The sequence below is a fragment of the Gasterosteus aculeatus genome, chromosome 1 (assembly GCF_964276395.1).
Source record: "Gasterosteus aculeatus chromosome 1, fGasAcu3.hap1.1, whole genome shotgun sequence".
Taxonomy (NCBI): domain Eukaryota; kingdom Metazoa; phylum Chordata; class Actinopteri; order Perciformes; family Gasterosteidae; genus Gasterosteus; species Gasterosteus aculeatus.
In genome coordinates, this window is record NC_135688.1 from 27468710 (window position 1) to 27492192 (window position 23483).

The 23483-nt window shown below is 43.1% G+C and overlaps 2 protein-coding genes and 1 long non-coding RNA gene across 4 annotated transcripts; 1 reads left to right on the forward strand and 2 right to left on the reverse strand.

Annotated features, from left to right (window-relative positions):
• Positions 1-442: 442 nt before the first annotated feature.
• Positions 443-2337, forward strand: LOC120826974 (uncharacterized). The gene is made up of 2 exons (XR_005713321.2): positions 443-562; positions 865-2337. It is a non-coding gene; the product is annotated as an uncharacterized LOC120826974 (long non-coding RNA).
• Positions 2338-3475: 1138 nt separating this feature from the next.
• Positions 3476-5605, reverse strand: LOC120826973 (protein jagunal homolog 1-B). Of its 2 annotated transcripts, none has more exons than XM_040189614.2 (4): positions 5467-5605; positions 4814-4911; positions 4550-4622; positions 3476-4467 (listed from the first exon to the last, which is right to left on the reverse strand). In XM_040189614.2, the coding sequence occupies exons 2-4, from the start codon at positions 4900-4902 to the stop codon at positions 4078-4080; spliced, it is 552 nt and encodes a 183-aa protein (XP_040045548.2). In that variant the 5' UTR covers positions 4903-4911; positions 5467-5605; the 3' UTR covers positions 3476-4077. The 2 variants fall into 2 exon arrangements, with proteins under 2 accessions (XP_040045548.2, XP_077957034.1); XM_078100908.1 differs by having other exon boundaries at positions 5159-5569.
• A 795-nt stretch (positions 5606-6400) lies between these two features.
• LOC120826015 (uncharacterized) lies at positions 6401-16140 on the reverse strand. The gene is made up of 3 exons (XM_078100938.1): positions 16080-16140; positions 9970-10259; positions 6401-9347 (listed from the first exon to the last, which is right to left on the reverse strand). The coding sequence occupies exons 2-3, from the start codon at positions 10253-10255 to the stop codon at positions 7393-7395; spliced, it is 2241 nt and encodes a 746-aa protein (XP_077957064.1). The 5' UTR covers positions 10256-10259; positions 16080-16140; the 3' UTR covers positions 6401-7392.
• Positions 16141-23483: the final 7343 nt, after the last annotated feature.

Below are 23483 nucleotides of genomic sequence, written 5' to 3' on the forward strand. Positions count from 1 at the left end.
TTAATATTGTCAATCTGTTTGACTTTTCTGTCCGTTTCTGACAATCTTACACAATACACAAATCAAAAATAGTAACGAATAATTAAATAATGAGCCGGGTGTGATGGGCACAAATGATAAATATTCAAATCACGTTATATTATTATCAGAGCTCTCAACTTCTCAAAAAACCTTGGAGTGACACTTTGTTGAGGGTCGCGGACGCCACGGCCGACGGGGAGGTTGAAGAGGAAACAACGCGGCTCGGACCGAAGTACAATTTTTTTCTAATTTAATGTCACTAATTTAAGTCACTCCAACGCACATATATGTTTTTTTTGACGCGAGTGCCGTGAAAATTGGAGGTGCACAAATGATAAATATTCAAGTCACACTATATTATTCTTCAAGAAATGTCCCCAATGAGGCCCGGGCGCAGTAATGACGTCACTATTTAGCTCAGGTTGACTAGCGTCACAGATGACGCGACCAAAATGGCCGACAAACACCTGAGCTGTAACTTCCCCCAACCGACTGTTTGTGAACCTCCTTCTTAAAGAAAGATAGTTGGATGAACTGACTGGTGAGTTATGATGTCGACCTGGGGCCGAAGGGCGAAAACAACAACAACAAAACCACCACAAACAAACAAATATAAACACGTCGCGGCGTCCATTGCTAAGTGGGCTAACGTTAGCTTACGGCTCACTTGTGCTGACGTCTGTGCGCTCGCTTCTTTCACTAGTTGAATAAACGAACTCTAATGGTCAAATTAAACCGATTCATAAGAGGTGAACATTAGACAATATTATTTCTCTTTGGAAAACAGCGTTTGCAACATATTTCGGTAATTTGGAGTTGGCGTTTGTATTCATCCTCAAATAGATGCATTTCGTGGTGTTGAACGCCAGGTGGCGCCCTCCACCCATCAACCGGACTGACGCTGCTGTGCGGAAGCGACGGGCTTTGGTGCTTTAAAAGAGTTCTAAACTGAATCATGTGGAAACAACACATGCATCGTAGCTGGCAGACAATTACACTTTGTTTCATGCTCTACTGTTGTTTGTTCAACATGCTATACTGTGATTATTTAAAAAAAAAAATTTGACCTAATATCTGTCCCATGACATTTTCCACCTCAGATGTTTTGACCTAATATATTTAGACTTTTAAATGTGTGCTCTCAGAGGCTGTAATGAGCACTTCACAAACGGCAACCTTTCATTTCATATTTCCACTCTGTCTGATTAACTCTAACTAAATGTAACTACTTAACTATAGCAGACACTCTATGTAAATGAATGGGAATCTATTTTTGTTTGTTTCCTGTATTTTCATGTCCTTTTCATCTTCATTTTTGTAAAATGATTTCCACTTACACCAAAAACAAAATTCCAAAATATGTTGTCTAAAAATGCAATGGAGAAAACAAAAGTCAAAAGTTACAATATGCCAATTAAATGTCATGGAAATCTCCCCTTTGTCATGAAAATAGTCAAAAACGGAATATTGAAAAATGTTTTTAAAAAAACCTGAATAAAAGTATCCCATGGCACGTATGTCAGTATGTAACATGTCTGTAACCCTAAACATGTCATGGGGGATGAAAAGCTTTAACCCCTCGGTTGAAAGTATGAAAAAAAAAGATTTTCTTAGATGGAGCAACCTACCTGTCACTACCGTAACAGTGCAGCTTATAAAAATGAATGCATTCCCTAAATCTGTACTTGTTTAGATGCTTACCAATGTCCTTTTTCCTTTTGGTACAATTATTGTGTGGGTGGCCTCATTTTTTTATTATTGGGAAACTTAACATTCAAAAAACATCTGTGGGTGTTTCTGTTGTGCTTTATTTTTTTTTATTTTCTCTCATTTTTTGTGTCACATCCCGTTCTTCATCTTTGTAAACTGATTTGTGAAAAATACTTTGAAATTTGAATATATTTCAAAATATGTTGTGACTAAAATGTCATAGAGGAAGAAGAAAAAATAGAAATATGAAAGGCAAAAGAAAAAAAAACGTTAAAAGGTACAATACATACAGCTTAAAGCAATTAGTTCACTTCTTCATTCAAAAGATGCTTGTCAATGCCACCTAAACTCTGGGCATGTCCCCTTCTCTGTTTGCATAACCCCCAGGCTCAACTTGTCTGAAACAACCAGTGGGGACAAAGCCCCCACTACTACCTCCACGGTAGCGCACACAAGACCTGGCAGTGGTGGGATTTGAACCCACTAGCACTTACAGAGGTTTTGGGCCCCTGCACCACTACGCCACCAGTCCTGCTCACACTAGATAAACTTTGTTTCTCCTATTTAACCGTGAGAAGGTGAATTTAACCTCAAAACTCTTTCAAACACTAAGACTCATTTACACAAGTGGGCTTGAACCCACAACCTACAACGGAGGTTGGAGACAGATGCTTTGCTTCTGCGCCACCTCATCTCACATTGATCTGGATCTCATTTCTACTATTTAACCTTCAGCTTGCGAGTTAAACCTCAAAACTCTTTCAAACGCTGAGACTCATCCCCATGACTGGGCTTAAACCCACAGCAGCCCTCAAGTCATTCTCTTGCACTATTTGACCACACGCATCTTGATATCAGTTTCTCGTATTTAAACTTGAGATTGCTTCTCTAACCCGTTTCAAAGCTTATTGATCGAATCCATGACTGCACTCATGTGCTCCATCTGAGAGAGAAGGGGTTTGAACCAAGGACCCTCCACACCTCAGCCTCGCAGCTGCTCCCCTGAGCTATTCCACCGCACACTGCAACCTCACATTAATTCTGGTGTTTGTCGAGTCAGCAAGTCGAACCTCGATACTCTTTCAGATTCTAAAGTTGGAAGCCACTACCGCTCCATACTATTATAATAGTACTGGGGTTAAAATAAGGTCATAGTACTGATGCGTGAGAGGATCAGTCCCGACTCCCCTGTGGAGCAAACCCGTCTGAGGATTCTCCGAGGTTCCTCCTCAGCAGAGTGGAGAACAAATCCCAGAAGAAATAAACACGTTTGACCTTCAGGGATCAGCTCACTCGGATGAGTAGCTGACTCTTAACACACGGCACCCGGAGGAGAAAGGATGGAATCCCAAGTGTGGCTCAGGAACGTCTGCTCTGATTCCACAATAGCAAGTTTGGTAAAATCACCATAGCAACACAACGAAAAACTTGTCAACAACAAACCGAGCCGAGCTCTGACTGTCTCTCATCCTGTACATTTCTCTAGCGTTGTGCTCTTTGTAAGTTCTGTTTGTTTTGCCCGTAATAAACTTTCACTGCTTCAATTCATCAAATTTCTTATTATAAATAAGACATACACAGAAATGACAAGAGTTGAGATAATTATTTCCACTTGCATGATCTCATCGGATGATGCATTCCATGAAGCCTCGCAGCCATGTAGCCTCGCAGCAGGCGGTGTTAGTGTTTGATTGCATGATTATTTGATTCAATTAATACGACAGAAATCATTCAATTAGACACATTATGATCAACGTCTCCTTCAGAAGATTCTTAAAGGTTTATTTCAGAGGTTTTATGCGTTACAGATCTGCGGTGCAAACAATTAGCTCAGTTAGCAGCCTGCTCACAGGACATGTGGTGTCCTTCAGGGTTTGTTTGTACACACAACAGCCTCAGAGAGCAATGAAGCTGTGTTGCAAAACACCACCAAAGAGACGGTGAAGGAGCCAAATAAACTGAAAACGGAAGACTTACTGAAACCACGTTCTGAAGTCTGGCTTTGGCAACGTAAAGTGAAATGATCCTGTTTAATATTTCAATTACTTTTTGGATTTGTTTACAGAACATTAACTTACATGTGAGTACAGTATTCCTCCAGGTACCACTTGTCTGCCTGTATCTAAAATAAGGCATAAACACACGACATTTTCAGATTTACATTTTGAATGATGGAGAATTAATGTACAGAATGACGGCGGCAGTGACAGGCAGTCCAGGGAATGCTTTTCAGCTAACAATTAACCAGTTACCACTGTCAAATATAAATATAGAAAAGACTCTTTTCGAGAGTTTGTCTTGATCCACCAGTTCAGTGGCGGGTTGAGGAGCGTCCTCAAGGTCAGCTCATTTCTTCTTCTTCTCCTGCGTGCCGGTGAACCACTGGTCCAGCAGCTTCTTGCTGTAGTAGATTTGCCAGGCGTGCACCTGCACAGCGATGACGATGACCAGGTACATGACCGTCACGGCGGGGAAGCCGAAGATGAAGCGGTAGGCTTTCCCGTGTCGATACAGCTGCTGGGCCACGGGGAACATTTCCATGCTGCCGTAGACCAGCGGGGCCACGCAGAAGAGCCCGGCGCTGATTATGGAGATGACCAGGTAGCTGATGTTGTTGCGGGGCAACGCCAAGAAGCTGAAGACCAAGGGAATTATGCTCAGGAAGTAAGGATACTCCCACTGGTATGGAGAGGCCACGACCTTGTGCGACACGAGGCTCAGCTGGCTCACGGTCACCTGAGAAAAGATGAAGACACATTGACTTATACTGCGTTACAGCGGTTACAACGGTCACGCTAAAGGGGGGGGGGGATGTTACCTGAGCGGCCATCAGCACCCAGATCAGCGCGTGGACAATGTTGAGTTTTCGGATTTCAGACTTCAGAGCAACGCTGCGCCAAAGGACACATACGTGTACAATCACACACAAGTCACAGATTCACGAGCTAACCAAAGTGATCCTTGCATTGATGACTAAACCTCAGGATCAAATCATAGCAGGGGAACTCATGTCGAGAGATTCGAGTTTTCTTTTGTAACCACTTGATATACGTCTGACACACTGATTAATTACTTCGCCTACCTCATCTGGTAGTGAGAAGCAACCCTCTCCCGGTGCTGAAAGTCACTGCCATCCGTACCGGCTGCTCTCGGGCCTGCTCGAGAAGCCATGGCGGTTGTCTGTAGGCAAGACACAACATCAAGGATGAAGTGGCTCAAAATTCAAAAAGATGTTTGTGGGTCAATTATACAAATATGAACAACGTGACTGAAGTGTGGATTGCACAACATGTCTTTGTTGTTCTAACTAATCCACAAAGAAATAAATCAATAATCTCGACTAAAATGTATAATTAATGTCTCAAGCTGCACAGCTGCAGCAATACTGTGACTTGATAGCATGCTAACGTTTGAGTTGCTAAACTACCAAGAGTAACGTTAATGTTTAACGGCTGCCACGTCGTCAGAACTGACATGTCAGTCCAAATGTATCCACAAAGACTCAATTCAACTTGAGACGTCATCATTAATTAATGTTGGCAAATTGATTTAACGTTACATGTTGTGTGCACGAAATAAAGTAACCTAACGCTAAATTAGCTGGGCATTGGGGCTAATGCTAAGTAGCTGTAAGCTAACGTTAGGTATCTTAGGAGGAACTAGGAGCTAACGTTCAGGTTCCAAACTGTCACGTACTTTTAGCGGAAAATATACAAGATGTATCATAACCCTTACTTTATTTCCCGTTGTTCATAAAGAGCTTTACACCATAAATACGCTGTTATGGAGACCAGCTGGCTGAAAAGCCCATTCACAGGGGACGACAGACCGGAAGTGTGACGTCTCAAACTGTGATTGGCCAGTTCTTTTCTCGCGTTCTCTCGCGGGTTCTTAGTACTTTTCAAACCTTTATTTTCGCTAACAAAGGTGACTCTGCCCAATTAAAGAGGGATTTAGGCTACTTTCAATGTGGTTTTGGAAGATTTAAAATATGAAACCTCAAGTAGAGGTACGTAAAATATTTAACTCTCTGCTCCACTCCACGTATTACATGTATTTTGTCACTGTTTACTTTGCAGATTATTGATATCACAATAGATTGACAAATTAGTTATGGTTCATTATTAAAGATGAGGCAACATGGAAGTATATGACTGTGTTAATAAAAGCCCCACTTTTAACATATTCAAATGAATATGATACGTACACATAAGGTGTACTTAATTAAAAATGCAATTATGTGATAGATATTATTCTGAAAATAGCAACTAGGATTATTTGAACATATTTAAATGAATATGATATGTACACATAAATGTATACTTAATTAAAAATGCAATTATGTGATAGATATTATTCTGAAAATAGCAACTAGGATTATTTGAACATATTTAAATGAATATGATATGTACACATAAATGTATACTTAATTATAAATGCAATTATGCGATAGATATTATTCTGAAAATAGCATGATGATAATGTTTACTTGCAATATGACACTCAGAGTACTGGGTTTGTGGTAATATCCCTGTGTACAGAATGGCAAATGGTTCATTTTGTTATGGAAAGCACCTTTAAAGAAAACTAATTTTTGGGATAAGATCATTTCCATTGTGTAAAGCCCATTGTTGAAATGGGATGTAATCAAAAATAAAGAATGTTCAACAATGTTTGGATTGTTTTAATAAACCAATAGTCCACCACTAAAAACACAATTCACATACTTTAGGCAGTTTCCCATTTGATGCTGTGCACTATTGTCCCAAGCAAATAAAACACATTACAACATTACAAAAATAGAGAAATAGAGTACAAAATAGAGGCGCGGCAGTATGGACGTGTATGAGCACATTTTTCAATATGTCTGGTACATTTTTGACACAGGACATTTATCTCTATGTTCTGCATTTTGAAATTAATTCCGCCATATATTGAGATTGTTCGCCATCCCAACAAAAAGAAATAAACACAATATCAAATAATCAGTAGTCAAACAAATAAATTACAGAGAATACTGACAAACTGACAAAAACCTTTTGAAAGAATCCGTGTCTATTACAAAGAAAGCACAACAATCTAATCATAGATCAACTGCCAAATTGTGGACAAAATATTTTATGGTGGGTATGAAATTGGATTAAAAAAAAATCCCAAATACTTTTTTTACAGTTACATGATGTAATCTTTTTATTTTTTTTGATTAAAAAGTCGGATTTTCCAAATAAAAAATGAGTTACAATAACTTAAGAACTGTAAGAGGATTACATTTTACAATGGAACCAATACATTCTTATGTGCCAAGTATACAGAATATAACTGTAAAGCAAAAAATTAGTAAAGTTTGAGAACAATTCTTCAATCTACTGCTTTTGTTCAAGGAATTATTCCAGCCGTGACATGATCACCTATATATTGTATGTGGATGGATATAAGAAAATAAAATGCGCAATGTAGAATTCCAAGAATTATGACAACTGATGTCAGATGTGATGAATAATTCAATGACATATGTTGCTAGTAATGAAAGAAGATTATTCTGACCCCACTCATTGTAAACCATTTAACTTGAACCACAATTTTACCTCCTGTAGTTTTACCATATATATGGCAAAATATATCATCAATGTCATAATTATCTCCTTTGTTTACACATATTTGTTACATTGGGTACAGTAAGTATCCAGAAAATGTGGAGTGGACATATTGACCAGCATAAAGTCCTGCAGCCTGGTCCGATGGCAGCTGTATATGCACAGTGTCTCCCTGTCGTAATGGGAGTACAGCGCTCCCCGAGGCCTGATCCAGCAATCCCTTTTTGTATTCATCATATGTGTACATAACTGGCTCATTATTCTTCATCAGGGCCACCCACACATTACTCCCTTTGCAGTGGACGTGGTAGGAAAAGTAGTAGACCCCTGGTACACTGCAGGTAAAAACACCATTTTGGGGATTGTAGTTCTGATTGCCATTGTACAGAAGTTTGTCAAAGACGACAGGAGAGCCAACGAGAGGGAACGGATTTGTGAGCTCAGCTGTGAACGCAGGCATCTCAACGCCATTAGCACCAATGTTGCCTCCATTTTTTGGCTTCTTGTAACCTTGTTTTTGGCCGGTGTAGGGGCCGGTCACTGGTAGGATCTGTCCAAGGTCGGGAGATGCGGCGGGTAGTCCTGGAGGACCAGGGAGTCCAGGGGGCCCAGGATGTCCTGGAAGTCCAGTAGGGCCACTTGGCCCAGGCTTTCCTTGAGGACCAATATAACCAGGGGGTCCTGGCTTTCCCTCACCAGGATAGCCAGGCTTCCCGGGTAGGCCTGTTTCACCTTTCGGGCCAGGCAGCCCAGGAGGTCCAAGTGATCCCCCTGGTCCTGTAAGGCCAGGGATACCTTGTGGTCCCTGGTAGCCTTTCTCTCCTGGTTTTCCCCCTTCTCCTCTTGATCCTGTTAATCCTGCGCCACCAGGGGCACCTGGTGAACCCCTAATACCGGGTTCTCCTTTCGGGCCAATAGGCCCTTGTAAACCCCGTGGTCCTGGTTGTCCACCCCCAGCAGACGAACCTGGCTGACCTGGAAGACCGGGGGGCCCTAATTCACCCTTCATTCCTGGATATCCTTTTGGTCCCCCAACACCATCTTCTCCCTTTTGCCCTGGGAAACCAAGACTACCGGGAGTCCCTATTGGTCCTGGTGGGCCAGGCCTACCACTTGAACCAGTGGAACCAATGACCCCTGGAAGACCTGCATGGCCTTTATCACCTTTTAGCCCTGGAGGTCCATGAAGACCATCATGTCCATTGTGACCTTTAGGTCCTGGATACCCTGGTTTACCATAACCTGGTAATCCTGGACCCCCTGGTAAACCAGGTGGGCCCGACTCTCCTTTTCTTCCCAGGGGCCCTGATTGTCCAGTTAAACCATCTTTTCCTGGTTTTCCAATACCTGGAACACCTGGTGGTCCCGGTTGACCTCTATCACCGGGAGGCCCTGCATTTCCTGACTCCCCAGGAGCACCGGGTCTACCTGGTACCCCTTGTTGTCCAGGTTGACCATTAAAGCCAGGTTTGCCAATCCCAGGGATGCCTACATTTCCAGGTGGACCTGGTGGTCCGGAAGGTCCTTTCAAACCTGGCAAACCAGGTTGATCATGTCCTTTCTCTCCCTTGGGGCCTGGAAGACCAGGGAACCCTGGTGGACCTTTTGTGCCAGGCTCCCCTAGAGGACCTAGCTGGCCGGGAAGCCCTTGACCTCCTGGTTTTGAAATCCCCGGAAGTCCAGGGGGACCAGGGAGACCTGGAGGCCCAGGAAGTCCAGTTTGTCCTTCGCCACCATAAGGACCAAGTTCCCCTTTTGGTCCAGGTAACCCAGGCCCTCCTGGTTTTCCTGGCAGTCCTGGCACACCAGGTTTTCCAATCCCTGGGTAGCCTTGAGGACCTGGAGGCCCTGTTTTTCCTGGTAGCCCAGGCAATCCCTGGCCTGGTAGCCCTGGGGGGCCTTGTGGTCCTGGCGGTCCCGGTGTTCCTGGTGGGCCCTGGACTCCTTGTGGTCCCTCTCTGAGACCTTCTCCACCTGGAATAGGGTGAATTGGACCTTTCGCCCCCCTGTTGAATGTCTGTCCTGGAAACAAGAGGGAACATTTGGTAGATCAATGTTGTCTGGGTCTAGACCCTAGAATCTGCCTAAATCGGCGAGTTCTAGTGCCAAAGAAGCACAAACAATAGGCCGGTGAGTAACGTGGGCGGGACTAACACTGTCGTCAAAGATTCTCAAGCAAATGGCCGAGCATTGTGTTCCAGAAACTAAGCGTAATAATACCACGACCATGACAGATTACAGTTTGCAATTTGGTTGAGTACCAACAATCTGCTTAAAGTCTGGGGAAAATGGTTTCCCTCTGTCATACTGCTATGACTTTGGCACAGTGTCTTTTCACTTCTTTTGTTTTTGAATCCCGATCCCTATTCACTGCTCTTCTTGAGCCACCCATATTCGTGTCCATAGCGATAAACTCAGACTGCCAGTAATTTACGATGCATTGAGACTCCTCTCTCCACTGTTTTGGCTGCTGAATGTAAAATGTTTTGTGAAAAATGTGATACTGATTCATCATTTCATATTACAGTTTGGGCTTTAAAGCTACTACTCGTTAAATGTGTGTGTGTGAATATATATATATATATATATATATATATATATATATATATATATATATATATACACAGTAACTAGTTAACCTCACCTTTGCCTTCGATCAGTGGCCTCCCTTTACCCTTTTGCAAAGGCAGTTGAGGGAGCTCTTTTCCATACTGAGGCAGTAAGGGCACTTCTTTGCCGTAAGGAAGGTGTGGCATTTCATTCCCCAAAAACTGTTGCTGAGGATACCCATCGCTGTACTGTGGCAAGGGCTGGTGCTGTTGAGGAGGCAGTTTATGTCCATAGTACGCCCCGCCATGGGCCAGGTGTACTGACCACAGCTGGAGCACTACGAGGGGTAGACAGAGAGGGGGGAGGGGCGCAGCTGCCATTTTTCTGCAGTGGAGAAGAAAGCAAGTACAAAATATATAGTGTATAAATGATTTTGCAGCTCAAAACTGCTTTAAAACAATGACAGATTTAAATAAATTTAGGTGATTTCACAGGGTTTATGGCAAATATTTTGACTGTAAGTCAGTTTTATGAGGAAATTAAAAAATAAATGAATTACTCAATCCCACCTGTAATATTATAGTGTTTTTACAGTTTAATTTGTCATGTCAGAGCCATACAACCCACTAGAATACTGAACTGATTGACCTGATCTTAGTGAGGAAAAGGCCTCAATTCAAAGCAATACACTGTGCACACACAGCATTTAGTTTGTTAAATATATCTGGTTTTCCATTAAGAGTTCAATGTAAGAGAACTACGTGAACATCCTAACATGGACTACAGCATACAACATCTGCAACATCCTGTTAGACAGGACAGCTCACATTCCCGTGATAGAACATGTATTGATTGTGCATCATGTTACTGAAAGAACACATTTAGAACTCTCCCGATCCTTCCTTTCACTCTATGATGCACGCACTCGAAAACTCCTCAGACACCTCCTCCGCCCTCCGATGACATTCCTGTGATGGATGTGGGCTCCTCTGAACCTCTTTGCCAACGCTTACAACCACAGCCGGCCCCACTTTGTGGTGAGCCACAAGTCTTTCATCACCTCTGGCTTGGCTTCGAAAATAATCAAATTTCCATTTCTCCTCTGTGTTTCTCTGCCGACCGATTCCAGATGGGGGAGTCGAGCGCTCGATAAACAAACGAGGAGGAACAGAGGCATGTCATTGCTTACAGTTACGGGTGCCAGTCTTAATTGCTTGAGGTCAGGCCTGGCTTTTGTGTTTTGAACTGATTGCAGAGGGCCTTTTTTTCTGATGAGAGCGTCCTTCATCGTCCTTGAATGAAGACACCTAATCATTGAGGGCTCATAATTAGATGTTGGCTTTTTAAAATCAAGGCCTGAAACACTGCTTTATGCAGCTAGACACACACACAAACGAATGCAACAATCAGCTGACAGAAGCAGCAAAAGGGCCAAAACAACATCTGGGGAATGTACCTGTGTGTGGGGCTATTTGCATGCATATGTGTGTGGACTATCTGACCATTATAAGAAAAACACCTCCTGCACTGTGATTCTCTTCTGCTCCATCAACAGCAATGCTAAAAAAATCCTGGTTCCAGCTTTTTCAAAATGAAAATATTTGTTGCGCTCCTGTGGATTATGTGATAGCAGATTAAAGATCTTTAGGGTCAGACAAAACAAAACAATTTTAGGGTAATGATGGTGGGACGTTTTTCCTGTGTCGATGTGAGGGTTTCGGGACAGAGGATGTCGCCTGTGTACAGACTGTAAAGCCCTCTGAGGCAAATTTGTAATTTGCGGTTTTGTCTATACAAAATTAAATGAATTGAGTTTTCCATCCATGTGCATCCTTGTAGATAACATTTTGACATCAAGTAAAAAAAAAAGATCACACTGCCAATTAAGCCAAGTTCACTAGAGGGCGCCAGACTCCATAACTGAATCTGATTTTTAAGCCATAAAAAACACTTGTACAAATATCTTGTTTACTTTTGTCTACAGAACCAAATGTGCATTCAAGGGCGAAAAAAGACTAAATACTTCAGACTGTGTTTGCCGGCTCACTTTTGCACAATCAGGTAGTTTTTAGTGTTATAATCCTGCACTGTGGTCGTTTTCCACAATTCTTCTCAGACTCCATTAACCAGATTATGGGAGTATTCTGGACTTTGTCCCCATGTGATTTACTCTAGAGGCTTGTCTCCATCTGCTCCAGTTCTCTTACAGCATTCCTTCACACCTCCACGACCTCTTTGCGGGGTCGGAGTCATCCTCTCCGAGGCGTCTACAGCCTCCGACGCAGCAGACGAAAGGTCACCTGACCTCTAAGTTGGACTGAAAAGTCCATTTCAAACTGATGCTCTAAATAACCGCCAGGGGAAGTAGCATGAGCATGAGTTTCAAATTGGCAACCGCACTGTTTGCTCACTGCCTCTCCAACCTTCAACATACATGTACCAACATACGCTAACAGCTCTGAGACACCCATCTCATCGACAGATCCTCCCCCTCCTGCAGCTCTGGGAACCACAAGTCCCCCGATGTCTGGCCGCTATTTCGTTTCAGGCAAAAATTGGAGCGGGAAAATAATTATTTTCATATTCGCTGTGAGTGCTGTCAAAAACAAAGTATCTGGTGTCAGAACTAAGAATTGATTATGGTTTCTACATACTTTTACAGAAGTTGTTTATACTTTTAGAGAGAAAAGGGAAAGGCTGAATACTGACTGAAGCTTATTCAACACGCTTTGCTCCACTATCTTTTACAGCAGGAAGGAAACGCTTGCGATCCTCTTCAGACTTCCAAAGGTCATTCAAGCTCTCACCTCATGTGGTCACATTTCTTTTGTGCTCTCTGCTCATATTTGGACTTACTCTCTGAGGCACACTCCGCTAGTGAACGATTATTTTCATAGGCAATAACACCGTTTGGCCAATAATCAGATCCGATCAGTCGTACTATGCTTAGACCACAGACTCCAGAAGGGAATTCTGCAGTTTGCAGCTGCATAAATATATTTCCTGTACTGTGTAAATGGGAAAAGAACAGCGCATACTGTGCAGGAGGCCACGTGTAGTCTTCAGTGGTTTAAAGGAACCACATGGATCTACTCAATGGCTGTACATATATAAAAACTTGTACTTCACTTTTCACATTTTGTGCCATTTCATAGTTCTTTATGTATTTGAGTGTGAGGTAATGTGCTTTTACTCCCTTAAAGGTAGCTGATAGCCGCCTGGTTACAATTTATTATAAGATACTACATAAAAAGCGACGCGCGGTAACTCCATTATGTACAAGTAATATTAAACCAGCTGTGAGCCAATCTTTGGGCTGATGGCCCATTACAAACAAACAGTGTCTTGTTACATATCTGATGTGCTGATTACACATCGATGCTGCCGTGCTATTAATCTCATCATCACTTAGGATAAGACATCAGCCGCAGTGACCATTAAACTAGAGAATTACTGTTTTCTTCCTTTTGCTGCTATAGCTTCATCATCACTATTAGTGATCAAATAAAAGATACAAATACTTTCTCCACCATTTCAAAATCATTCAACTGAGGCACAGAGAAGACCTCTAACAAATTGACCACACAAATGTACTCTTTTGCAGATTACACCTTTACATTAGGTCAAACAGAACAAGTGGGCAAATGAGACTTTCAAAAGGAGGAACAATCTGTGGATTTTGTGGGTGATAGCAGAGTATTTTTTAAAAAGAACAAGAGGGTCTGTTGCTGACAATTTGACTTTGAAGATGGTTTCCTCCCAGCTTTTGACAGCAGAAACGTCTTCTTCAGGTGATCTGTCATTGGGTTTTTTGGCTGCCTGAATAGGAGTCCCGGGAAGCTTAATGTGTTACACAGTCACACCGTGAAATATGCCACTTAGAGAAAAAATAGGATCCTCCCTTTTCCTACTGTCCAGATGTTTTTGCAGTGGGGTATTTACAAGCGACGATAAGAGCTACTTTGTAGTAAATGTGCTAAAATATACATTTTTAATTCCAGAGTGGACCGTAACATATGGATCCCTGTAATGTGAGAGACACCCTGCTTGCAGAAACATGCCGATGATCAACAACGCAAATTGCAGCTTAAGAAGGATTTATGTTGGTATTTTGGGTTGCTGAGGCTGCAGTGCTCTGCACGGTAGCAGGAGAATGTTTGGACACATGGCCTGAAGTCCCAGAGGCTGCAGCTGCAGGATCAAGAGACACATTCCCTCTGAGCCACATACACACTTCCTGTTCAGAAGGTGAGCAGTCTGACTGCGGAGCCGAGAACACCGTCAAGAGACATCAACACAGTGACAAAAGTATAAAGTCACATAATGCACAGTTAACAAACGTGTAACTCGGGCACAGGCTTGCTTCACAGTTTCTGCAGCTTCCACTCCCACTAAATGTGGGTAACCTCTCCAATGGGAAAGGATCTAAAGCTCACATGTTGATTGAGATGTTCTTCTCTTTTCCTTGAAGTGAATGGTTTACAATTTGAAAATGCTGTTTCAACAAGCTGATGGTTTTGAAGAAACATTTTGGAGCGATGAAGCTCCTTTGTGGCCAAACCGAAACCGGCTTGAAGTCTCTCACTCACTCACTCACACACTCACACACACTCACACTCACACTCACACACACACACACACACACACACACACACACACACACACACACAGTTCAGACTCATTCCTGGGGTAGACCTCTTTAGGTAACTTCAACCTAATAATTTGTGGACAGAGCTGAGCTTCATGAAAAGTAAATGCATACAGTTTGCAATCTGAGAAAAGCAAAACAAACACCCCTAAAAACGCATGCATACCTCTTCTGGGAACGAAACCACGGCACTAAAACCACCCATTACCTCTCCCAGAACAATCAGATATAGACTCAATGTACCGCCATGAATTGAAAAGCTCTAGATGTTCTTGATTGGAGCGTTCGTGACCTCCTCAGATCTGCAGACGGGTGTGCAGTGTGTTTCCACGGTGCTGCTTGGCACCACAATTTGCTGATGCCAACAGTCCTTACCGAGCACCTAGAATTGCACTTGCGGTAATCAGCGACTTAATTGTGCAACTAGTTTAACCTCAACTATGTCAGCTTACCCACATTTTCCCTAGTTATGAATTTTCTCTCTAAGAGAGGAAAAGCACAGCAACTTTTGTTAGGAGTAACGAGCTGAAAATGTAAAACAGCTGCAAAGAAAAGTGTTTTTAGTTCCATAAAAACTGACCTTTGGGGTAAATCTAAACTTTTACTGAGACACTTATCACCTCCAGCCAATGCAGCTCATTAGCCTCACAGGCACATTTACACCTCTTCTACTCTCTTCTATCAGAAACGATGCTCCTGCGAGATTCTTTTGCAGGCAAGTTACAGCAGCAATCAGAAAGCCTTTCTGCGCACAAAAAGAAAGCGACACAACAGCCTCAACATGGACACGTTCACTACTACACGCTCAGGTGTTCTGTGTTGAAGTTATAGAGAAGATGGGGAGGTTGTACTGGAGTTTCTGGTCAGTTTGCTGGGGCAGAAGTTGGTTACGGTATTTTGAACTAGCATGTTATCAAAGCCATTCTATTCAATCTGTTTTCAGCAGAGGACACAGGTGGGTATAAAAATACAAAAGAGGTGTAAAGAGGTACAAATGTGCTGCAAAAAGCCCCTTTTAATCATGTCTTCTTTTATTTATGTGTTATTATATTATTATTGTAATTATATGTATATAGTTAAAGCACACAACTTTAAATGTATTCCTTTCCACTGCAAAGGGGCCAACTGTCGTCTTCAGAATCCTTTCGAGATGCTGCACTGTGCATTTGTTATTCTTCCCAGCTTCATATTTTGTATGTTCTTTGCATTTAGACAACTCGGTTATCTACAGAGACCTCAGTCAGCAGAGGCGTCACAGCAGAGCTTCAGGATGTCTTATGGAATGTATTTTTGCTCTGCCTTTTCTATCTCTGTAACTATTTTCCTCAGGCAATCCCAAAAGTCTTTCTTGTGGATTTTATTTGTTTTATTTCAAGAAGAATGGGTTGAATGATCCAGTCACGCTATTGCCATCGCAGAAGCATGCATTTAAAAAAACAATTTTAAAATCCAACCTGATGAGCTTAGTGGATGTTTTCTACTGCACCAAAAAACCCAAATCACGGCGGGGCTGCAAACCAAAACATCCACAAATGCTGCTGCGACGCATCACTCACCTTCGGCTGTGTTTCTGCAGGCTGCAAGTCTCAGAAAGCTTTGAGGAGTTTGGGACAGACGCTGAACAGCAGCTCTGGTGAGGGTTTGGCTTTTATCCGGAGGTGGGTGGAGCTCAGAGGAGAAGCTCAGGATCTGTGCATGAGGAGGAGGGAGGAAAACCAGAAAAGAGGATCTGTGCGCGAGACAAACCGCTACAGGAACTGTGTGCCTGCAACGTTACAGGTTATTGAAGCCAGGGGTGAACCGAGACTCAATCAGCCGAACAACGTTACGTCACAAGGAGCAAGATTCTCCTTTTGCATGCAGGGCAGGATCTCACCTGTGAGCTGAAGCTGGCTGCAGGTCCAGCTGAGATGGAACACAGCAGTGAATACAACAACATGGAGGTATTCGGTGACCTTGGTGTCCTGATCACAGAAATGTGAGCCGTTGGCGACGCTAAAGGAACATTCAGGGGATCGCCAAAGTTATTGAGATTGATCCGTTTTTGAACAACTTCAGAGAATTTAGTCTGCACATACATGTAGGTCCGCGTGAGACCAACGCCAGATCATTAGGTGTAAAATATAAAAATGTCTCCACTGTATGGAAGCAAATGGCCGAGACAGAGGGAAGAACATCGACAGCCGGAACAGCTGGTTCACATTTGAGGAATGATTCTTTGTGTTTTTGTTTGTGTTGCTGTCTCTGTTGTTGAACATGGTCTGTCGGCGCAGGAGCTGCTTCTAAAGAAAACATTTTGGTTCCCCCCCCGGAGTAATTTTACTGTCGCACTGTTTTAAAGTCGCCTTGCTAATTTGAGCTTGTTAAAGTAATTTGCCAAGCAAATAATCAGGACTTCACTTCGCTAACTGGTCGGTTAAAATGGACGGAAAAAGACTCGTATTTGTACAAACACATCTGTCACCTATGAACTCAACAACTTTTAAAATCTGACATACGAACCTTTTCTTTTGTTTGTTATGACCGTCTTGCAATGCCTTTGAATCAACGGAGTGGAAATACTGACCTCATACCTGTCTGCTGCCTGGCTTCCTGTGCGTGTAGTTATTAACCTGCGACTTAGATCTCAGTGCCAAGTGGCCTCAGCGACGTGCAAAGCGCAGGAAAACTCAATTCTTCTTGGCAAAGGTTTTCCCCCCTTTCCTGTTCCTCAATCAGCCATCTTTCCTCCACGGACCTGCAGCGATGCTTTGGATGCTTTGTTCCAATAGTTTGTGTTCAATGTTTTCTGATTTCTTGCAGGTTTTCTGTAAAAAGTGAGAGGTTTGTTTTATTTTCTTATGTTTTGGTTGGGGGGGACAAAAAAAAATCAGTGAACTTTTTTTTCTCCAAATGTTACAGGAGCTCTGTGATTGGCCGACATGTGATCAGTCCAGTCATTACGAACATAGTTTGTTGGTGAGCGTGGTTTCCATGTACCATTTGTCAAAAAGTAGAACGTCAGTGCTGCAAAACCAACAAAACACTGAAATGTGGACATTGGAAAAAAGAAAACATCTCTGCGGGCGCTCTCTCCACTTCTTTTCCTGGCACCTCTCTTCAGCACCATCGTCCGAGGGCAACAGGAACGTATTTGGGGGCATTCTACATGTTCTTTATTCTACATGTACTTCATTCATCTTTTAATGCTTATTTCTGAAGTTTAGGTGTAATAAGGCCCACTCGACTGTCATTTTGAATTTTTGTACCTAATGGGCAAATTCTCTCAAAAGGAACATTATTGATGGTATTTTGGACAGAGAAAGAGCCGGATGAAAGATAATTGGACCGTAGTTCTGGCTCCAACACGTATTTGATGACATCTAGGATCGTCTGACCCACAGCCGCCAGTTTTGGCCGCCGATGGTCGACCGTTCCCTAACGACTCAGAGGAATGCAGACCTTCCACTCCCTCCAGTGCGCCTCTTAGTTATTTGGTAGAGAAAGTAAATCAATGGGCATTCAGGAGCGAGAGAAGCAAATTACGATCCAGGTATCATTATATACTGGAAAAATGTGACAATTAAAACGGGAGCCAATGGCCTGTTTTACCAGCACGACCATTTTAATCAGTCGGGTTCCATGAAATGTGACCACTTATTTGGCAACAGATAATTGAAGATGAGTTTTTTTCCCATTTGGCATTTTAGTGAGTCGACTAGTCCCAGTTTCTGCAAGGGCCTCTTAACAAATACAGACCCTGTAGTATTATTTCAGCTGCTACACATTAGCAGGCTCTGGTAACTAGCAGGCAAGAGAGTTACGTTGCCCAGCACAAAAAACCTCAGATACAGTTACATCCAAAGCCGATGTGGAGAGATTCGTTATCTCTCTCTGGGTTTACTCGATTTGTTGGATAAAAAAGGCCAGATGAGTGTACATTAATTTATAAAATAACATTTTTTTTGTCCCTCTGGGGGTGTTTTTGTACGGTTTGGAAGCCACTTCACAGGTGGGGGTCCTGACTGTGGCTACATGATGTCATTACAAAACCAATGCTACTACAAGATGACTTATGATTTCAGCTCAGAGGCAGAACTTCACATGCGTTTCCAGTCACAACACACAGGGGCAAAGTAAAGATTATATATCAGTCAACACTGTCTGCTGAACTTCAGCTGATTTCCTGCTGGAACAGACACTCTCTCTCTCTCTCATGACCACCTTCCGAATTGTTCTGTCTGGTTGTTAATCCTGGCGACCCAGAGCCTGCTTTGAGTCGGCACTCCAGCGTTCCCATGTTGGGTGGATGGTTGGAGTGTTTGGCAGCCGGATGCAAAAGGTTCTGGAGACGACGGATTGTCTTCAACCCTTCGTCAAAGCCAGCAGTCTGTGGTAAAAGGTCTGGCATGGAAAAAGAAGAGGATTGAGCCCCCTTACATTTAGCGCCAAACGCGCATATTCTTAGATTAACTCGAGAATGTACAGCGTCAAAAGTTTTAGACAATATGAGACTCTCAGAGCTTGCTTCATAAGTCTTTTTAACAGCAGACATCTCGACTCGTCGCACAGCAGAAGCAGCACAGGTGGTACCGACCAATGAAGCAGACACGGCCCCCCAAGCTAAAGCAGCCAATTCCCATTCCGCCTATTTTATATACAGATAGGATAGAATTGTTTAGCCGCTATGAAACAAAAACCAAAGCTAAGTGTTTTAACTGGTCTTCAAGGATCCACAGTTCAGAGACAGTGTCAAAGCCGCCTCACTGCTCGGAGGAATCAGAAGCAATCTGTTTTTGATGACGCACATGTACTTGTGATATCAAAATGTGTTACTATGCTGGCACAGTAACGGGGCGCTCTAAAGAAGAAGGTTGGGAGATTGTCCGGGTAGCAGCTCCTCAGGACGTAGAACACTGGCAGAGCACTTCTTAGCGGAATCTAAGAGCAAACCAAACGTGACATGGCAGGAAAAGGATCATTAGACGGCGCCAACATTTCCTCAGGCCATTAAGGGAGAAACAGTGCGTTTTTTTGGGGGGCGAATCACCTCAACGCGGTGCTGCAAAGCCCCCCCTTTCTGGTCACTGCACTGGAAACCTGTCTAGTTCCCAGCAGGCCAGGAGGAATGAGCCGTTCTGCACCAGTTCACTGGCTGAGGTTAATGGTTGAATGAGCTTCGGTTCTGGTAGAACTGCGCTGGGATTTTACTGCCACACTACATGTCAGAATACATGGTTGAATCTTTCAAGTGCGCATGCAGGAAAACTATGAACGTGGGGAACAGAAAACCAATTCTGGTCAAAATGACTGACCTTTCATAACCACGGAGGTTCTGTGACAAATAATTCAACATTTACTTTAATTTTCTTGCCGTGTTTCTTGGCAGGCTTACCTTCAAAATTACATAAATTATATGAGAAATCATGAGAATGAACTATAAACGTTTACTTATTCTACTTCAGTTTCATAAGAGGGCGTGGCTGCTGACTGATGCTCATGTGCTTGTCAGTCACACACACACACACATCTGCTAGAATACCTTCATAAACACATGTGACTGGAGTAGACAGTAATTAGATTAAAAGTGGCAGACATGAGAACATGAGAGTAGTATCCTTTCCACGGTATAAATGCAGAATAATAATATTTTCCCCACTTTGATTCACATGGCGTAAAATACGAGGTCATTTGACTCTGAGTACTCTTCAGCAACCTTGAGCGTGAATGTGATGCCCGTCCGCCAAGATCAGCGCACGTATGCGAGAGAGCGCCGCCGCCTCAGGAGAGCCAAACGTTTCGGTTTGCGTTTCCCTCCTCTGCTGCCTTTGGAACGGGAACCAAATATCCATGTGGACTGGAGAGGCCTGCTGTTGGGTGGTGGGAATCAAATTTATGTGGCTCCAAAGCTGAGAGAGGGTGCCCACAGCCTGAGAAGCTGCTGAGTCATCGTCTGTTCATGCGCTCTGCAGTCTGGCCAAAGTCTGGGCTCACTGGCGTTGAGGCGAATGTTTAAGGGGAAGCTTGTTGCAGCATTTTTTTACCTCCTCCTTTGATCGCATCCACTTGTCGATTGGATCCGAGGCTATCTTGTGAATGTCACGCTGGACGTGTACATGCAAAGCTTGGTGAAGCCCCGTCGGCAGGAAGCTAGTGTCTCAGAACATGGACCACGCGTGACACCAAACGTATTCATAAAGCCTATTTTGGGTCATTGAATACAACACCTGGAGTCATTAAGTCAGAGAGTTTCAAAGCAGAGATTATTGAGCATTAAAGGTTTCATCACAAACATAGTACTGCATTGTATAGCGGTTATAAAATAATCCAGATGTCACCAAGCAGAGGAGACACATGAGGTAAATTTCCTTTGGAAGGGGTAGAAGAGCGGTCTGCACTCAGGAATTAGACTCCAACAAGGAGTCATGTCCAGGGGATCGAATAAATGTTTGGCTTGAACGTCATACAAGAGTCAGTCTCGACCCTCCCACACTCTGACACATTTAATATGGCTTATTAGTCTTACGGCTTTGCCTCGTTAATCATACATTCAGAGTTAATGTGCATTTTTCCCTAAAAAGGAAAAAAAAAACAGCATTCTGATCCCAGGTCTACTTATGCTTCTACAGCACAACAAGCTGGAGTTTGACTTGAGCTCTTTAATGGAGCTTCATGTTTCTGCAATAAACTAATGTAACCCTGTCGATTGATTGGTAGGGATTTATTGGCGGCATCACAAACACTAACAGTTTAGTGAGAGATTATTCACACTAACCTGTAAAACAGACAAATGTGGGACATGAATTCAGTTCAAGGAAGTCGCCACAATCTGCTGAAAACAACACATTCAGTTATTTTGTCACTTCACCACAATCAAAACTACATGACACCCCAAACTTATAGTACCGGCTGGAGCATTTATCGCTTAGCTGTCCAAATATTTGTTTTAGCGCATCATTTATTATTATTTTCTAACATGAACAGACGTGAACTAACTAAGATGTTGGACAGAAATACTTTTTTAATACATGTGGAAAAAACAAAAGCTGAATTCCTCCCTGCTTGTGTGTCAAATGAAGCCACAAAGCCCTGTTTTATTTCTGCCTTTGGCAAAAACTTTCATTAATATCTTCAGAAACGCGCTCACTTTTACGCCTCGCCAACCCGACCACAGCGCTGCATTCGCCAGCAGGACAAACCCAAACGTTGATCCCAGATCCTGTCCACTGCGGCTTCAATAGCAACACACTCAGACGTGATACGGAGACGCACATCCAAAAGCTCTGCTCCCATCCAAAACCTCTCGGACACCATTAAGACATACAGGTGGTCACCATAGGAACGAGGAAACTGTGCTCTCTACAGGGCGCAACATAAAACACAGGGGCATTTCTTGACTGGCAAAATAACTGTGTGTGTGTGTGTGTGTGTGTGCACGCGCGTGCGCATCCGGAAAAAGCCAAACTAAGCTGGCTAGAAGGAGCAGAAGTTGAAGCAGACAGAGCAAACAATTCCCAGCATTCCTGCGAGGAGCAAAGCAAACGGACCCACAGCCTGATGCCTGCGTGTGCATGTGTTCACCATTGGGACGGCCTCCAAATAAGAAGCCTGTTAGAAAACAACTGTAGTCCCATTAGCGCTGTGCAGTTCTTCCCGTAACATACCGGCGTTTCTAGTGTCTGTATCTCATTACCACGTGTACCATTTGGTATAATCACATTCATTAAGTTGTTCCTCCTGCAATCTGGTTTGTTTGACTTGGATAATTTTGCACATCTGGCGGCCGCAGAAGCGGTAAATGCTTCTCTTCTGAGCCCTGAAAATATCAACTTACGACATAAAGCCTGGGATTCATATCATATTATCTCTATTTCATTGTCTCATATAAAACGCGTGTGAAGAAAGTCTGTTTTATATTTGCTCCTCTCATGACATTAAAAACCTACTTTAATATCTGAGCACTATTTGGAAGTTGCAGAATATTCTCATCCATGCTTTATAATACGACTTCCATCAGCAACAGCCGACTGTCACCAACCAAGTGAATATGAATAATTATCAGCTCCATCCCGGCCTCCCGATGCACTGACCCCAGACCTGCCTCTGACGGACGAGCGGCGCTGCAGAAAGACTCCAAAGCCGAGACGGACACAATAACAGGAGAGGGCAGACTACTGTGGGTCTTTGCGGTGGTCCTGGGCCTCCTCGGCTCTGGACCCTGTTTGTGCAGCTTCGCTGGGCCGAGCGCGCCCTCTCTTCGGTTGCCAGGGGGACAAGTTTTAATTGGCTCCGAGGAGTCGCCTGCAGGGAGATTACACACAGGCTGAGTCGACCTGCGATGGCGTTCACAGGCACCGAATCCAAAAGGGTGGCAGAACAAGACTTCAACTTAAAAGGAACACCGTAAGGGAAAACATAGAAATAAAATAATAGTTATTTACAGCTGCTATCTGATGTGTTTTGGGATTTTTGCAAGAAAAACCTTTTATTATATCCTCTTCACATGAATGAAAAAAGGTCTTTTGGGATTCATCTAGCTGGGTTATTAAGGGCAAAAATGGCATCTGGTGCCAATCACGTACTATAATTTGTAATAAAAGTTGTTACAAATGAATATAAATACACAATGAGATCAACTGTGCGTGTGAGAACTCCCACTGAGCTAATTGACGAGTCTGTTAGAGGAGATACAGCATGCAGTGGGAATAATGGACTACAGGTGTGTGGAGGCCATTTCCCTCTTTTTTTTAAGCCTCCTAGTATTTATAGCATGTTTCACAGAGCTGTTTCAGCGATGGCCTTTAGTGGATATATTAATATCTGTTGGATACAGTGTGTGCCTCATTCAGACCACCAGACACAATGGCATTTTAGAGCAAACGTCTCTGACTAACAAAGCTCTAACAGGCCGACAAATTCACTAAAATAATTATATAAACATAGAAAATTATGCACCGTGTTATCTGACTCATTCCAGTCAA

Bases quoted from the DNA above. Each gene is read 5' to 3' on its own strand.
- LOC120826973 (XM_040189614.2), bottom strand. From the start codon at position 4,902: ATGGCTTCTCGAGCAGGCCCGAGAGCAGCCGGTACGGATGGCAGTGAC. The intron at 4,623-4,813 runs GTAGGCGAAGTA...CCTTTGGCGCAG, and splicing joins GCTTCTCACTACCAGATGAG to CGTTGCTCTGAAGTCTGAAA. The intron at 4,468-4,549 runs GTAACATCCCCC...ATCTTTTCTCAG, and splicing joins GGGTGCTGATGGCCGCTCAG to GTGACCGTGAGCCAGCTGAG.
- LOC120826015 (XM_078100938.1), bottom strand. From the start codon at position 10,255: ATGGCAGCTGCGCCCCTCCCCCCTCTCTGTCTACCCCTCGTAGTGCTC. The intron at 9,348-9,969 runs GTGAGGTTAACT...TCTTGTTTCCAG, and splicing joins GCCACTGATCGAAGGCAAAG to GACAGACATTCAACAGGGGG.